Source organism: Vigna radiata, unplaced genomic scaffold (assembly GCF_000741045.1).
Source record: "Vigna radiata var. radiata cultivar VC1973A unplaced genomic scaffold, Vradiata_ver6 scaffold_73, whole genome shotgun sequence".
Taxonomy (NCBI): Eukaryota; Viridiplantae; Streptophyta; class Magnoliopsida; order Fabales; family Fabaceae; genus Vigna; species Vigna radiata.
Window position 1 is genome coordinate 189,170 of NW_014542365.1, and position 14,468 is coordinate 203,637.

Below are 14,468 nucleotides of genomic sequence, written 5' to 3' on the forward strand. Positions count from 1 at the left end.
TCTATACTAAAAAAAGAAAGCCCTTTAAATAAAATTTCTAACAAAAAAAAAATAATCTCAAATGGAATTATGTAGAAAAAGTTACGAGTAAACCAATTAACAAATGTGATAGGACATCAAGTTATCTAACATCTAATCTTTGACTTGACACAACTTGATATGTATTGACCTCCCTTAAGGTATGTTCGTTTGCGAAGATTTTATTATTACTGCATATTAGCGAAGACAGATTTATATCAATTTTCGTGTTCACTTCTATAGATTTATGAGCGATCAAAAGCGATGATTTGCAGGATAAGTACTTTTTCCCATCTTCACAAATTTGCGCAGATTTAAGATGATTTCAGGGAAAATGTCTTATTTGTCCTCCTGTTTAATGTAACCTATCAGTCCATCTCATTCCATAGTTTTTGTTCATGTATTTTCAAACATGAAAAGTAAAATAATATAATAATAATAATAATAAAATAATAATAATAATAATAATAATAATTAGGGTCATTTTACTACATTATAATTTTTTTAAATTTTAAAAATTAATTTTAATAATTATTTATAATTTTGATCTCTTTATAAACATTTTTACAATTAAATATAACATTAATAAATAACATTTTATATTTAATAATTAGGGGCGTTTTGGTAATCTTTAATATCTATCAATTAAACTAATTTTTAAAATTCGTCACATCAATCAAATCCTACACTAATTCTCACAAACTTTATTCCAAATCCACTCTCAATTACCTACAAATTCACTAAAAAAAACAACAAAAAAATTATCCTCAAATCCATTCAAATCATCTCCCCTAAATCATCTCTCTCAAATCACTTCTAAAGAACAAAGCATTAGTCTTAGACTTACTACCTTCAAACATATTGTAAGAAAAAAAAAAGTTGTTTGGTATATAAAATGAACAAACAAGTTAAATCATTACGTACATAAAAAAGTAGTAATAATTTAAGACAAAAGTTAGTCTAAACATGTGAGCACCCCTGTTATGCACAAGTGTCATTAATGTCATCACTAATTTTTTTTTCATTATTGAAACTATACCATTATTAATATTATAATGTCCTTTACTTGATATTTTTTTATTTATTTAAATATAATGACAAAATTTCATTGCATTAAGGATGTCACTTTTGCACATTTTCATAGATATTCGCAAAAGGCTATGAGATGCAATTAAAGTTACAAAATAAAATCAACCTATTGGAATAATAAACATCGTCTGTAATTGAAAGAAAATAAATGCTTAATTTGTAATTTTAATATAATTATAAAATAATGCGACATTCTACGTATAGAATAGTTATTTAATATAGTTTGTTTAAAATAAATTCCAAAAAGATATTCACAAAGTAATCCATAGCTTTCATATTACAATACACAGAATAGTTTTTATCCCATACCGAAACATTTTAAGTATGGTGATATTTTTTAAAATAAAAAATTACTAAAATGTATACAAAATTATAAAAAAAATATTTTTATTAACCTCTATGATAAAACGAGGATCCTCGGTATTTTATACAATAATAAAAATCACTTAAATGAGTTGTGTCTATAAAGATAAGATCGGTAATAATATGTGTAAACTAAAACAAAACATCTAGTTATTAATATTTTTATTTAATAAATATTGTACAACAATCACTTTGTTTCTTTAAGTTGGAGAAAACTTTTCTAGCATGATAGTTGTGTGCTGCCTTAATTCCTGGAAAGAACTTGGATAATTTTTTTCTTACTATTTGTATATGTGATTCACATTGCTCTTAATTTTTTTTTATTAAGACATGTTAAAATGGGTTAGTTAACTTGATTTATCATGAATTTAACATAAATAAGATTGAAAAAATATGGTTTTTTTTTTTTAAATATAGATTTAAGTGAACTCAAGTCACTAAAGTTTACTTACAACTAATCAATAATTTTTCATAATTATTTTTCATTATAATTATTTAGTAATTGTAATTATGTAAATTCATTTTTTAATATTTTTATTACTTAAATTTTGTTTAATAATATTTAATTAATTTATTTATCAAATTATATAAGTCGCTGTTGTGATTTTTACTTAATATAGTTATAATACTACTTTCTAATGTTTAGTTAAACAACACCTGCTATAAATAGGTAGGTCAAATTGATTACTTTATTTGTATTGCAAGTAAATCCATTTATTATTGACAAGGATACATTATTTGCAGTATGGATGTACCTAAATAATCTTCAAATAAAAAAAAAATGATTTTTCAAAGCATTATGCACATTTCTTAAATCATTGGTAACATATTCCTTAATTTTGTCTTTTTTAATAGGAAGCAAGAAGGTCTCTTCACTTTAAAAAAATCACTAAAAGAATAAATTTGGGAAAAATGATATTTTGACATCAATTTTTGACACTATTTTGACACTGCACACGTGTCAAAACGTGATTGGACGATTTCAAATTAAAAAAACTGAAACAAAGGCATATTTGGAAGAAAAAAATCAAAGTTTTTCTTTTTAATTTGAAATCGTCCAACCACATTTTGACACGTGTACAATGTCAAAATGGTGTCAAAAAATTGGTGTGAAAATATCATTTTCCTAAATTTGGACTTGTCGATTGTTAAAGATCAAAGAAAGGTTCATTAAAGGATAGAGCCATTAATAACTAACATTTTTCACTTTTAATACATGTATCATTTTTTAAAATTCTTATGAAGTCTTTCAAACCAATGAAATATTAAAAATTTATGAAATACCGTACTTGTTGCAGGCATCTTATACAAGAGTAACTTAGATTATAGCAACAATTATATTTTACTTATAATGTAGTTTTTTGTTGTTGTGAATAATGCAGACATGATAAAATGTGACCTATATCCAAGCACAGAAAAATAGGAAAGTGAAAATGTAAATATTAATAAAAGATATCTAATGATTGTTCAGTTATGGGTTGCTTTCAATGCAACTTGTTGAAAATGGTTATTTTGTAGTGGTGGTAGCCAGGGTTAGTTAGTCAAAAACAGCTTCTGGCCTCCTTCACTGGCAGGTACAAGATTCCTACTGTCAGAGATTTGCTACTGATAACAATGATACACCACTCTGCAGCTGATAAGAACTTGTCGGCTACCATGTGCTTCAATTTGGGAGACTGTTATAAAGGTGGCACCAAATGGTCCATGTAAGGAAAACATATGCAAAGTTGCATTCTTTGGTGAAAATGAGAGGTCTGGGTGTAGTAGAGTGGCTTAGACCCCTTGTGGAGACCAATGTTTGGGATTATGTAGTTGTTTGGAAATATGGGGATGACCCAACTAGGTACTTTTAAACAAGTCATTTTTTCATCTATGTGTGGAAATCAGGTGTTTAATGCATTTTGATCCTTGTGCAGGTTTATTGAATGGGTTGGTTGCTGTTGTAGAGGGAGTTGCAGTGTGAAGATTGGTGTGGAGTCCAAAGAGGAAAAGGGTGAAGAATGCCACTTATCTCCCATTTGCAGGGATAATTATCTTCAGCATCATGTTAGAACAAAGGCTTGTGAGGCTCTTGCTCAGCTTCCTTTTGCATTGTCTCTCTATTCTGGGTCTCTCTCTCTCTCTCTCTCTCTCACTCATCTCTCTGTGTTTGTGTGTCTGTTTTAATTATACAAACTATGTACATGTATATAAAAGTATGAATGTAATGTAATTTCAGTTTTCTGTTTACAAATTTCAGTGTGCATGGAGAAGTTGCCATATCACAACAATCAAGATGGCTTACCAAGGTATTCGTTGTTTTTTACCTGATAAAAGAAATTTTTCTTTTAATGTGGTCACACTTTTATTATAGCTTGAAACATCCTATTAGATAGTGGATACGGTTTTATATTTGTGAAGTGTTTGTAAAGCACAATCAAAGTAGTCTCTTATGTTCTATGATGGCCATGGAAAATTCTGTTCTTACCTTTTAATCTGATTAACTACCAAATGATTTTTCTGAGTGAATTTTATCATATGATCATCCAAAATCAGTGACAATCCTGATAAAATTTTAGGCTGAAACAATCACTTTCTTCTCAAAATTAGCTCCTCATATTCAGAAAATGTCATGGATACTAGCAGATAAATTGTCCATTGCTTTGCTTGTTAATTTGTCATGGATATTTGCAGATATATGACGTTTTAAGGGAGACTGTTGATGGTTTGCTCACCATAAATAGTAAGATCATAAACTAAAAATGTCACTGTTTTTGACAGGATTCAATTGGAACCCAAGTTTTGATCCCTATTGTTGGTGGTCTTATTGAGCTCTTCACTGAGAAACTGGTAGAATATAAATTCTGATACTTGTTGATAACACCTCTGATTGAAAACTCTTGTGTTAACAAAGTATCCATCTTTGTCAGATTCCAATGGATATGAATATCATAGAGTTCATAACAGCACATGGCTGTGTCTCTTTGAAGCAAGAGGCCATATCTGCACAGAGCTACACCAGTCTGAATATCATTGAACATCTGCCATTAAGGGAACAGTACTCACATTGGTGGCTACCACACATGTCAGCAACTTTAACTCCGAGTGTCCATCAGCCTGCAACAAAACAGTGCACCTCTCATCCTAGCATTGAAGGACCCCCAAGCGGCTCTAATCCTTCAACTGAAGAACCATCATTTGATTCAAAATTTGTTGGTTTGATTCCAGATGAATATCTTAAACAATCAACTAAAATGTCTCCCATCCCCAAAACTAAAATGCCCAAGTACAGTAAAACTTCAGGGAAGCAGCAGATAGGTTTGAGTTCTCATTGCAGCGATGAGGAAGAAGATAAATCAAAACTGGTCAAGGAGCCTCAGAAGGAAAGGTACCAAGCTAAAAATCTTGTCACTGAGAGAAATAGGAGGAACAAGATTAAAAAAGGGCTTTTTACTCTGCGGTCTCTAGTCCCAAAGATAACCAAGGTAGATAACCTTCTTAACTTAAAAGGCCTATTTATAATTTTTTGCATCCTCAATTTTGCCTAGTATCTGATCCATCAAATTTTGGCAGATGGATAGAGCTGCAATTCTTGCAGATGCTGTTGACTATATAAAGGAATTACAAGCACAAGTGAAAGAACTCAAAGATGAAGCCACTGCTTTGGAAGTTCAGAACTGTAAGAACACACCAAAATCGAGGAAGACAGCTGACAAAGAACAAGAACGAACCAGAAGTAACACTCTTAATCAAAGTTCTTCTGATTGCACTAAAAAGATGCAGATGGAAGTACAAAGACTTTTCATAACTTCGTAGTTTTTTTCTCCAAATCCTAGATAAAACTAAATTTCTATGTCTTATCAGTGACTTAATTAAGAGATATAATTTCTTAACAGGTACAAGCAGAAGTGCACTACATTGGCAAGAAAGATTTCTTAATTAAATTATACTGTGAGCATAAGCAAGGTAGATTCTCAAAGTTGATAGAATCTATACACTCAATTGGGCTTCAGGTGGCTAGTGCCAATATGACGACATTTGATGATAAAGTCCTTAACATTCTGACGGTTAAGGTAAGAATATAATCATTCATAGAAAAGTGCATTAATTTTTCTTGATATATGGAGCCCCCACAAATGAGATAATTTTTTGGTAATTTAGCTTAGGACTCTCAGTTCCACTCCAAACACTTAATCACATTACTGTTTAGCTTTATGAATTAGACATGGATCTACTGCTACAATCTTATATTCAAAGAAGGATTAGACGAGTATGGGAGGGACCAAAGACTAGAAAAGATTTAAGTCAGAAAAAAATGTAACCTGTCTCATTTTGAAAAATTAGGTTGATTAGAACTACTATTATCTGAAAGCATTCATCCTTCTATCCCAATACATTAATCACAGTCTCTCATAGTTCCCCTTCACAACTTCAGTTCATAGGTCCCCTTTATATGCAATGAGATTAAATTCTGTTCTACAGGCAACCAAGAAGGATATTCACCCAACTAAACTGAAAGAGTATTTAATACAAATGACAAGTGATGATAGACAAAGTAGGTAACAAGCTCAGAAAAATGGTGGGGATATGAATGAGTTGAAGAACAGCAGCCTTTCAAAGTTTGCAGACCCGGTATATGGAAATTTTGTTCAAGGGTGAGAAATAAAGCACTTGAATGACAATTATCAGCAAAGCCACCAATTCAGAGCAAAGTTGAAAGTTCACTTGTTAGCTGAGGACTTAGTTATTGACTGCAAATAAAAAATGTACCACAACTTCATAGAAGTTGCCCTGCAAGCATAAATGGTATTTCCATTTTTCTAGGCAAAGCTATATTCTGTGTTTAGTAACTTATCATATTTTTTCGATTGTGGTGGCCACATATGGTTGCAGAAATATTTTCAAGTAAATTTTGAACTGGTTGTCTTTCAATAGCATAGTACCAAAAATATTTGCTGTAAGAAACCAACATGAATAAGAAAAACATCTACTGATAATTATAATTAAAAAGATGACCTTAACAAACTTATCTTTTTACAAGCTGCCAACATCCTTATCCTTTTACAAGCTGCCAACATCCCCCCGTATTAAAAAAGGGGGAAAAAAAATAGAGCAAAAATTAGACAGAGAAAAGGGTTTAGTGAAGCTTCAATATATACAGGATTGGAAACAGGCCAAAGTTCAAATTCATGTAAAACCAGAAACATTCACGGCTTGTGGTATAATGATCATGCAATGTGATGTTCCCATAGGAGAATTTGGTATTGAATTGACTTAAAAGCAGCAGCCTTTAACTCCACAATGTCAATGCTCATTATTCATCACTGCACTGCTATGTGTACTTTCCTCAATCACCGTTTTAATTCAAGACTGTTCATATTCCAGTTGATAGCTCTAGATTCTGACTCGCCACTAGAACTAAGCCGCATCAAGTTTTGTTGGGATCCTCCCGAGGTCTGTTTTGAGAGACTATATTCACTATCATACGTGTTAAAATCAGAATCAAAAAAGGTGCCATTCGCCATTCTTCTGAATGCCATTATATCTTTATCATATTGGCCAGAATCATAAACTGTGCTCTGACCATATTTCACCCCATTAGAAAGATCAAATTTTTCATCTCCAGTATCCAAGGCTCTTACCACCTACAGCAACCATGGCCAACATTATCAATGCATCAAATGTTAAAAGACCAAAAACTTAACATTAGCTGCTATATACAGTTCACACCATGTTTCATGCAAATAAAACTGTCATAGCAGATTGCCTGATATATAACTAACTATCCCTCAGGTGAAGAATCTAATAGTACATGGCTTAAACAAGGCGAGATTGAACTGTTAGAAATATGGACACGTTAAATGAAAACAAGCACATACTTAAACAACAGAGGGAGGCACAACATAACTGTTTGGTATTGTTATCACCTGAAACATACGAGGCCGTTTAGGAGCTGAGTGGCGAACACAAGCTGCAGCTGCCTCAACCATTCTGGACATTTCACTCTCCACAAAGTGTTTTTTAAGTCTTGGATCTACTAATTCACTAAAATTACGTGTCTCCATTGCACGAAGGAGAAGTGGACGAGCCTGTAGACACAGGATAATCTCATAAGAAATAGAATAACCAGAGTCATCAGTAACTTGTGACAAAAAACATAGTTTGGTTTATTATAGAGTGGACTGTTATAATTAGTAATTTCATTCGTAAACATATGACTGCACTTTTCTACTACGTTCTCCAGTACTCATCAAAAGGAAAGTAGAGAAATAAGGAAAAGAAGGAACTTGAAAAAGAGAAATGAGTGTTTCATGCTCTCTAGGAGTTACACCTATTTGTATTGGCTCATATTTGTTTCAGAACAATTATTTTTGTGGAAATAATGGTTTTTTCTAAGTTCTTTCAAGAAATTAATAAAAATACCGTTTTTAACAATAAAAGAATAAAATGCTTTTATAATTAGTCTTGAGGAATTGAAGATAACTGTTAGGTTCCTGGGTTTGGAACCTAACTATGAGTACTCACAGATAGCAGAAAAATGGAAAATGAGCGAAAGAATCTTCTTATTTCAGAATGGATAGTCACTGTACAAAGCATGGGTTTGGGAGCATAATCTCCCTTGAGAGCATAACCTCTATATAGCTAATAGACTTGACTTTACAAAATTATCGATATCCCCTACTGCGTTACACTACCTCTATTTATAGAGGCTCTGACCCACTTCCCCTTTTTAACCAACACCCCCACAGGCTTACTCCTGAACCCCTCTATCCTATCATCATATATCCTAACGTATATCCTAACAGTAACACTCTCAGCAAGAACACAGGAAAACGCAGAAACAAGAAAGAAACAACACCGTAAATTTTACATGGTTCAATTAGAACAGTGCAATCTAATAATCTACATCCATGGCTGCCAGTATAATTGACATCAGTTTCCTTTTTGTGAATACAACCTCTCTTCAACTCAGTTTCAGGTTTTATACTCACTGCCTAAGAGAAACTAGAGATTAATATTACATTTAAATAATAAGTAGAGTGTATATTCTTACCCACTCAACCAAACTCTCATCTCCAATTGGCCGAGTTTGATCAACGGGTTTCCTTCCCGTAACAAGCTCAAGGAGGACAACACCAAATGAGTAAACATCTGATCTGTCCGTTAATTTTCCACTTGTTGCATATTCTGGAGCCATGTACCTGAAAATTGAAGCCAGATATGAGTTGGGGTGTTGCATTGAATTGGGTTGATTCCAGATAAGGCATTTCCTGGTAGAAAAAAACCTTAAAATTTCAAAACTACGTTGTTTTTCTTACAGGTATCACTCTTCGATGCAAATAAACAAAGTATATTTGAACACTAAAGCATCTATTCCATGGATATTCAAATCTTGGTTGGGACTAATCCTTTTCACTAGATTCCATGGTTAACAAAATGTTTTCAAAACTTCCCAAACCAGTTTCATTTAATTAGAGATCTACCTTATTTCTAGAGTAACACCAATGAATAATGAAGTTATAATCGCTAACCAACAAAATCAACTAAGGAAGACTTGTTCCACAAGACCAAAACCAAAACTTTGGTGAAATGTTATTTTTCAAGCAAATTTTGCCTCTTCAAAGTAGAAATGCATTTCTTTTGACAGCAAGTCTCATCTCAATCCTCCATGATCATATACATACATTAGTATCATTTCTTTATGTTAAGACATAGGAAACACACCCAAAGGTCCCCATAACCCTAGTTGATACGTGGCTATTGGCAGCATCAGCTAGCCTAGCAAGTCCAAAGTCTGCAACCTATATCAGAACAAGGGTGGATTAGCGTCCCAACTTTGCACTCAGAGAGAATTAATCTGTCACGAATAACAGGTTAATGTCATAATAGCTCATGCCAACAAAATGTATGCATACCTTTGCCTCAAAAGCATCATCCAAGAGTATGTTTGCTGACTTAATATCTCGGTGAATTATCTTTTGGCTGCCTAGAGATATATAGAATACTTTAGTTATTCATAGAAATGAAAAATTGGTATTGACGAAATATGATATAGTTCCTTAGTTATGCACACAAAAAGATTAAATATGCTTCCTCTTCTAAAAGTCTACTTTGTATCTGTTAGAATTTGTATAGCTGTAAACCTCCCACCTAAAATTTAGCTATGCTTCAAGTTTTTCCTACACTAGTATTTGGACATTATGTTAAAACAGCGAAGCATAGTCAATATTCATAATCTCCTTAAAATAATAAAGCATAAATAGACAGAGTTACACAGAGAGTAACACAGATTTCTTGAAGCATGAAATGGTATTGATAACGTTAGCATGATTCAAAAGTAATTTTGTATGGTAACTTCTAATTTAGGAAAGTTCTCTGCTTCAGAAAAAAATTCTACACCGGTGCATCCCTGATGTTCTGGTAACTTTCATGAAACATCAAACGCACGTTTAAGGGATGAGATGATAACGACATAATTAATGAATTGGTGGCCGAGAATTACATGAAAAAGGGTTGCTAGAAATGTCTTCATATAACAGAAAATCATGACTCGGATGACAAGGATATCAGATATAAATTGTTAGGGACCCCCTAAAATTAAACAAAGGCTGGAAGAATATATAGGTCTTATTTACATAAACTTCTCAATATGTAAGTACTTGTAAGATGAAAATAAGTGCAGATATACTTACAGTCCTCGTGAAGATATGCAAGGCCCTTAGCAGCGCCTATAGCAATCTTTAGCCTTTTGACCCAATCCAACACTGGCATTCCACTTCCTTAATAATACATATAATGAGAATCAAATGAAACACAGATAAAACATGAAGTCCATTATATTTTTGAACGAAAAATCAATGGAAACTCACGTTACCATGCAAGTGATGATGGAGTGTTCCATTAGGAACATATTGATAGATAAGAATTCTTTGCTGTCCAGACACGCAATAACCAACTAATGACACCAAATATCGATGATGTACTCGGCTAATGATATCCACTTCAGCCTTGAATTCCCTTTCTCCCTGCCCACTGCCAGCCCTAAGCTGCTTTACTGCAACTATTTTTCCATCCGGCAGGCAACCTTTGTAAACACATCCAAAGCCTCCTTCTCCTACAACATTTTTACTAGAAAATGAGTTTGTTATTTCCATAACCATGTCATAGGTGAAAATCATGGGACCATTTGTGGGCTGAGCCGAGTCTAGAGAAGATCCAAAATGCTTCACTTTCGCATTCCCATTTGAATAGTTGTTTGCAAGGGAAGGCTGCTGTACATAGTAATGCCCATTAGCACCTGATGGCCAACACAATCAGCATCAAATGTAGCAAGGCAGTGAATTAGTAAAGAAGAATGTTGATTGGTATGAAAACTTTTAGTAAAACACAAGCAAGTGGAAGATATTATGTTTTAGTTATCCGCCGGAAGAATTATTTAGCATTCTTGGAGTATCACATATTCATCATCACAGTCAATATCTATGTCACAAATTTTAGAATTACAAATTAATAAAACTATCACCCATAAATTAGTTAAGATTATGGTATACTTTCTTTCAGGACATCAGATAATCTTCCCTTGAAAAGAAACTTGACTGGTCTATAAAATCTTGTTGAAATTCCATTGTTGTTATTATATTAGAAAAAAAAAAAAAAAAAAAAACACTGCATTTTATCTTCATTAATCAAATTCAACAGTAGTTAAGATAATAAGTGACAACTTTTTTATGAAAGAACGGCAGCAACAACATCTGTTATATGAATCCAAGTTTTTTTTTTTCCCTCACTACAAATATTTTACCTGATTTGACTTGAATATCAAGGGGTGGCATGTAGGGTGCACAGTTAGAATCATCACTTGATTTCTTCCTCTTAAACGCGAAAGCAATAGCTACAGCTATAGCAACCAAGGCAACAGCTAAAAGTCCGGCTACTGTATAGGCAACATATTTTTCTGAATTATCACCGGAAGAGGGGGCGAGAGAAGAAACCGTTGAGTTTGCGTCGGAATTAACGTCATGGTTGATCGGGGGGCTTGATCCTGTTGAATTTGAATTCCTAGAAGTTCCCGATTTTGAATCATTCATGGCTTCAGTTTGCCAAGAAAGGGGAGGTGGAGCATGGAACTGTGTTGATGGTGGTGGCGGGGAAGAATTGTCATTTTGCTCTGGCACTCGATTTGATGGCGGTGACCAAGGTGGGGGAGGCGGGGAAGGTTGGGGCGAAGGGGGTGGCGGGGAAGGTAGGGGTAAAGAGGATGGCGGGGAACGCGGACGCGGAGGTGGTGGGGGTGACTGGTGGCGCGAAGGGGGTGGTGGGGAATGTGGGAGCGAACTTGGTGGTGGTGAAGATGGCGATGGCGAGGGTGGTGGAGGCGATGCTAACAATTGAAGGGGCGGAGATGCACTTGAATCTTTAGATGACTGAGGTTGTGATGATGGATTTGAATCTTCAGATGACAGTCGTGGTTGTGATGGACTTGAATCTTTAGATGACGGTGATGGTGGTGATGGACTTAAACCTTTAGATGACGGCGAAGCCGATGGAGATGGGGATGAAGTTTTGGACGGAGGTGGCGGAGACGGTGGTGACTTAGACGGATGACTCTCTGGAGAATCCAAATCCGGAGAATCTGAATTCGGAGAATCTTTCGAATCCGGAGAATCTGAATCCGGGGAATCTGAGTCTGGAGAATCTGAATCTAGAGAATCTGAGCCTGGAGAATCTGAATTGGGAGGATCTGGAGAATCCGGAGAATCTTTCGAATCCGGAGAATCTGAATCAGGAGAACCTGAATCAGAATCAGAAGACTTTCTTGACGGAGCTGAATCCTTGTCTTGATTCTTTTGTTTCGTTTTATTTTTCTTAGGTGATGGAGAATAAGAACCATTGTTCACGTCGGTTTGTTCTGTACTCATCTTAATATCTATCTATGTATATATATATATATATATATACAATACGTGCGTGTATTCTCAGAATGGCAAGAGAATTGAAACCCCTTGTCCTCCCTTCTTTGCAGGAAAACTGAGGTAAAGTGAACGGAATCGAAACAGGTTCTGGAAAACCAAAATTTGAGAATACGAAAAGGAAAGAAGAACATGGATTGTGCTATGCTCCAGCATTGAATGGTAAACCTGGATTCGTCGAACTGCGCAAGTTCTGCGAAGAATTGCCAGCTCGATGGAACGCATTGAGATGGATGAGAGGGAGGAAAAGATGATGGCCATTAGAAAATCATCCATTGTGAGCCCTACTATCTCTCTGTTGCATGGTTTTTTAGGAAAAGAGACACGTAGGTTGTGTTTTTCGTATTTACATAGATTCTTGTTTTATTTCATCGGGTTTGTTTGGTTGGTTCCATGTGTTCTTCATCTCCCTGAATCTCGGGTTACCGCGCAATTTTAAATGAGTTCATTCACATATCTCTTGTTTGACCCCAGTCCATTAGCTTTCAAGAAATGGGCTCGCACCATAATAAGCAATTTTTGTTTTCATTTGGAAAAAATTAGTAATAAAATCTATAAAATTTGACTGTAAAATTTATTTGAATAATTTGTCGGTAAATCATAAATATTATTATCAATAAATATTGTTAATAATTTAGTTATGATTTGTTACTTAATTATAATTTTCATTTTTATAACTAAATTTATTGTAACATTCTATTTTAATAGCATAAAATTATTAAAATAAAATGTTACATATATGATAATTTAAAAAGAATTTGAGACTATTAGAGCATATCCTATTCTTTGACTTTCAAAAAAATTATCTATTATGTTGCTTCTCTCTCGACCAAACACTATATCAATTAAAAAATTGTCTCCTTTCTAAGTTCACACCGGTTGAGGTAATCATTGCAAAAGAGAAAAAAAATAAAGATAGACAAACACAAAATTAAGGATAAGTTAGATACAAAATATATAACATTTATAACATAGCATACATGAATCATATATATAACATACATCAACACATACATCTTAACATGCAAGGACCTAGACTGACTATTCGAATTTAGAATGAATGTCGAGCTATGATGAGTTACGCACTTGTTGTGGTCTCTACTGTTTGCAAAGTCATTGCCAAAGGGTTTCACCCTACCACACTCACAAGGTTAGTTTGTTTCATGCCTTGGATCATACTAGAAGCATCCAAGACTAATACCTCTTGCTACTCTCACCACATGTGTCAATCTTTCAACTTGAGAATGAAAGACCATTAGAATGTCAAGATAACCCCCAAGATTGATCTCCCTACATTCATATTAATAATACTTGAAACCTAAAACAAAGAAGTTCCACCTTGGAACTCACCTTCACAACTTTGAAACCATTGATAACACTTCACATTCACATAGTATACTAATATATGAAATCATTTATCATACATTAATGAACTAGAAACAACCTTACAAGTCATTAGAAATCACATGAAACCATTCCATATACATCAATACACAAGAAACAGTTTAAGAAGAACCATTAAACAACACAAAAACCCCTTTAAACTCATACTTACAAAAGTAGCGCTTAACCCCAAAAACTAGCACTCAATGTTACAATCACTGGAATCTTGGCGCTCAGCCCCAACGACACTGGAAAGTGGCGCTCAAGCACCATGACAGAAGCGCTCAATGCCATATCAAAACTTGAAACTCTATTTCTATGACCTTGGACACTTCCTACACCACTTCAACTAATCCCTAGGACCCTCTTGACATTGAGAAACCTCAAAAAAACACTACTCTAACTCAAAATGACCACTTCAAACCAAAATCACTCCTTTAAGTTACTCAAACTCATTTCTACTTCTTCTAACACTAATACCAACAAACTAACAAGATGGACAAGTCTTAATACACTAACACCTCAACACCTCAATTTATTCACAACCTTTCTATTTTAAATTTTCACTAGTCAAACTCCAAAATTGAAGTAAAATGTGCCCCCAAGAACTCACCCTATTATGAAATTAATACTTCCACACCAGATTTCATCCATTTAAATGCCTAA

General features: G+C 34.0%; 2 protein-coding genes across 3 annotated transcripts; one reads left to right on the forward strand and one right to left on the reverse strand.

Moving 5' to 3' along the window:
* The first annotated feature begins 3,002 nt into the window (after positions 1-3,002).
* Positions 3,003-6,315, forward strand: LOC106779873 (transcription factor bHLH90). Its single transcript, XM_022776753.1, has 8 exons — positions 3,003-3,313; positions 3,387-3,578; positions 3,710-3,758; positions 4,231-4,299; positions 4,380-4,934; positions 5,023-5,238; positions 5,346-5,522; positions 5,932-6,315. The coding sequence occupies exons 1-8, from the start codon at positions 3,168-3,170 to the stop codon at positions 6,010-6,012; spliced, it is 1,485 nt and encodes a 494-aa protein (XP_022632474.1). The 5' UTR covers positions 3,003-3,167; the 3' UTR covers positions 6,013-6,315.
* On the reverse strand, positions 4,467-12,862 carry LOC106779893 (proline-rich receptor-like protein kinase PERK13). Of its 2 annotated transcripts, XR_002666468.1 has the most exons (9): positions 11,252-12,862; positions 10,325-10,747; positions 10,143-10,229; positions 9,366-9,436; positions 9,175-9,251; positions 8,504-8,651; positions 7,377-7,538; positions 6,466-7,094; positions 4,467-4,632 (listed from the first exon to the last, which is right to left on the reverse strand). XR_002666468.1 is itself a non-coding variant. In XM_014668102.2 (8 exons), the coding sequence occupies exons 1-8, from the start codon at positions 12,366-12,368 to the stop codon at positions 6,801-6,803; spliced, it is 2,379 nt and encodes a 792-aa protein (XP_014523588.2). In that variant the 5' UTR covers positions 12,369-12,862; the 3' UTR covers positions 6,421-6,800. The 2 variants fall into 2 exon arrangements, 1 of the variants encoding a protein (XP_014523588.2); XM_014668102.2 differs by lacking the exon at positions 4,467-4,632 and having other exon boundaries at positions 6,421-7,094.
* Between the last annotated feature and the right edge of the window lie 1,606 nt (positions 12,863-14,468).

Coding starts and splice junctions, on each gene's coding strand:
- LOC106779873 (XM_022776753.1), top strand. CDS start 3,168: ATGGTCCATGTAAGGAAAACATATGCAAAGTTGCATTCTTTGGTGAAA. Junction 3,314..3,386: donor TATGGGGATGACCCAACTAG/GTACTTTTAAAC, acceptor ATCCTTGTGCAG/GTTTATTGAATGGGTTGGTT. Junction 5,523..5,931: donor TTAACATTCTGACGGTTAAG/GTAAGAATATAA, acceptor TCTGTTCTACAG/GCAACCAAGAAGGATATTCA.
- LOC106779893 (XM_014668102.2), bottom strand. CDS start 12,368: ATGAGTACAGAACAAACCGACGTGAACAATGGTTCTTATTCTCCATCA. Junction 9,252..9,365: donor ATGATGCTTTTGAGGCAAAG/GTATGCATACAT, acceptor GTTCTGATATAG/GTTGCAGACTTTGGACTTGC. Junction 7,539..8,503: donor ATGAGAGTTTGGTTGAGTGG/GTAAGAATATAC, acceptor CTGTGTCTACAG/GCTCGTCCACTTCTCCTTCG.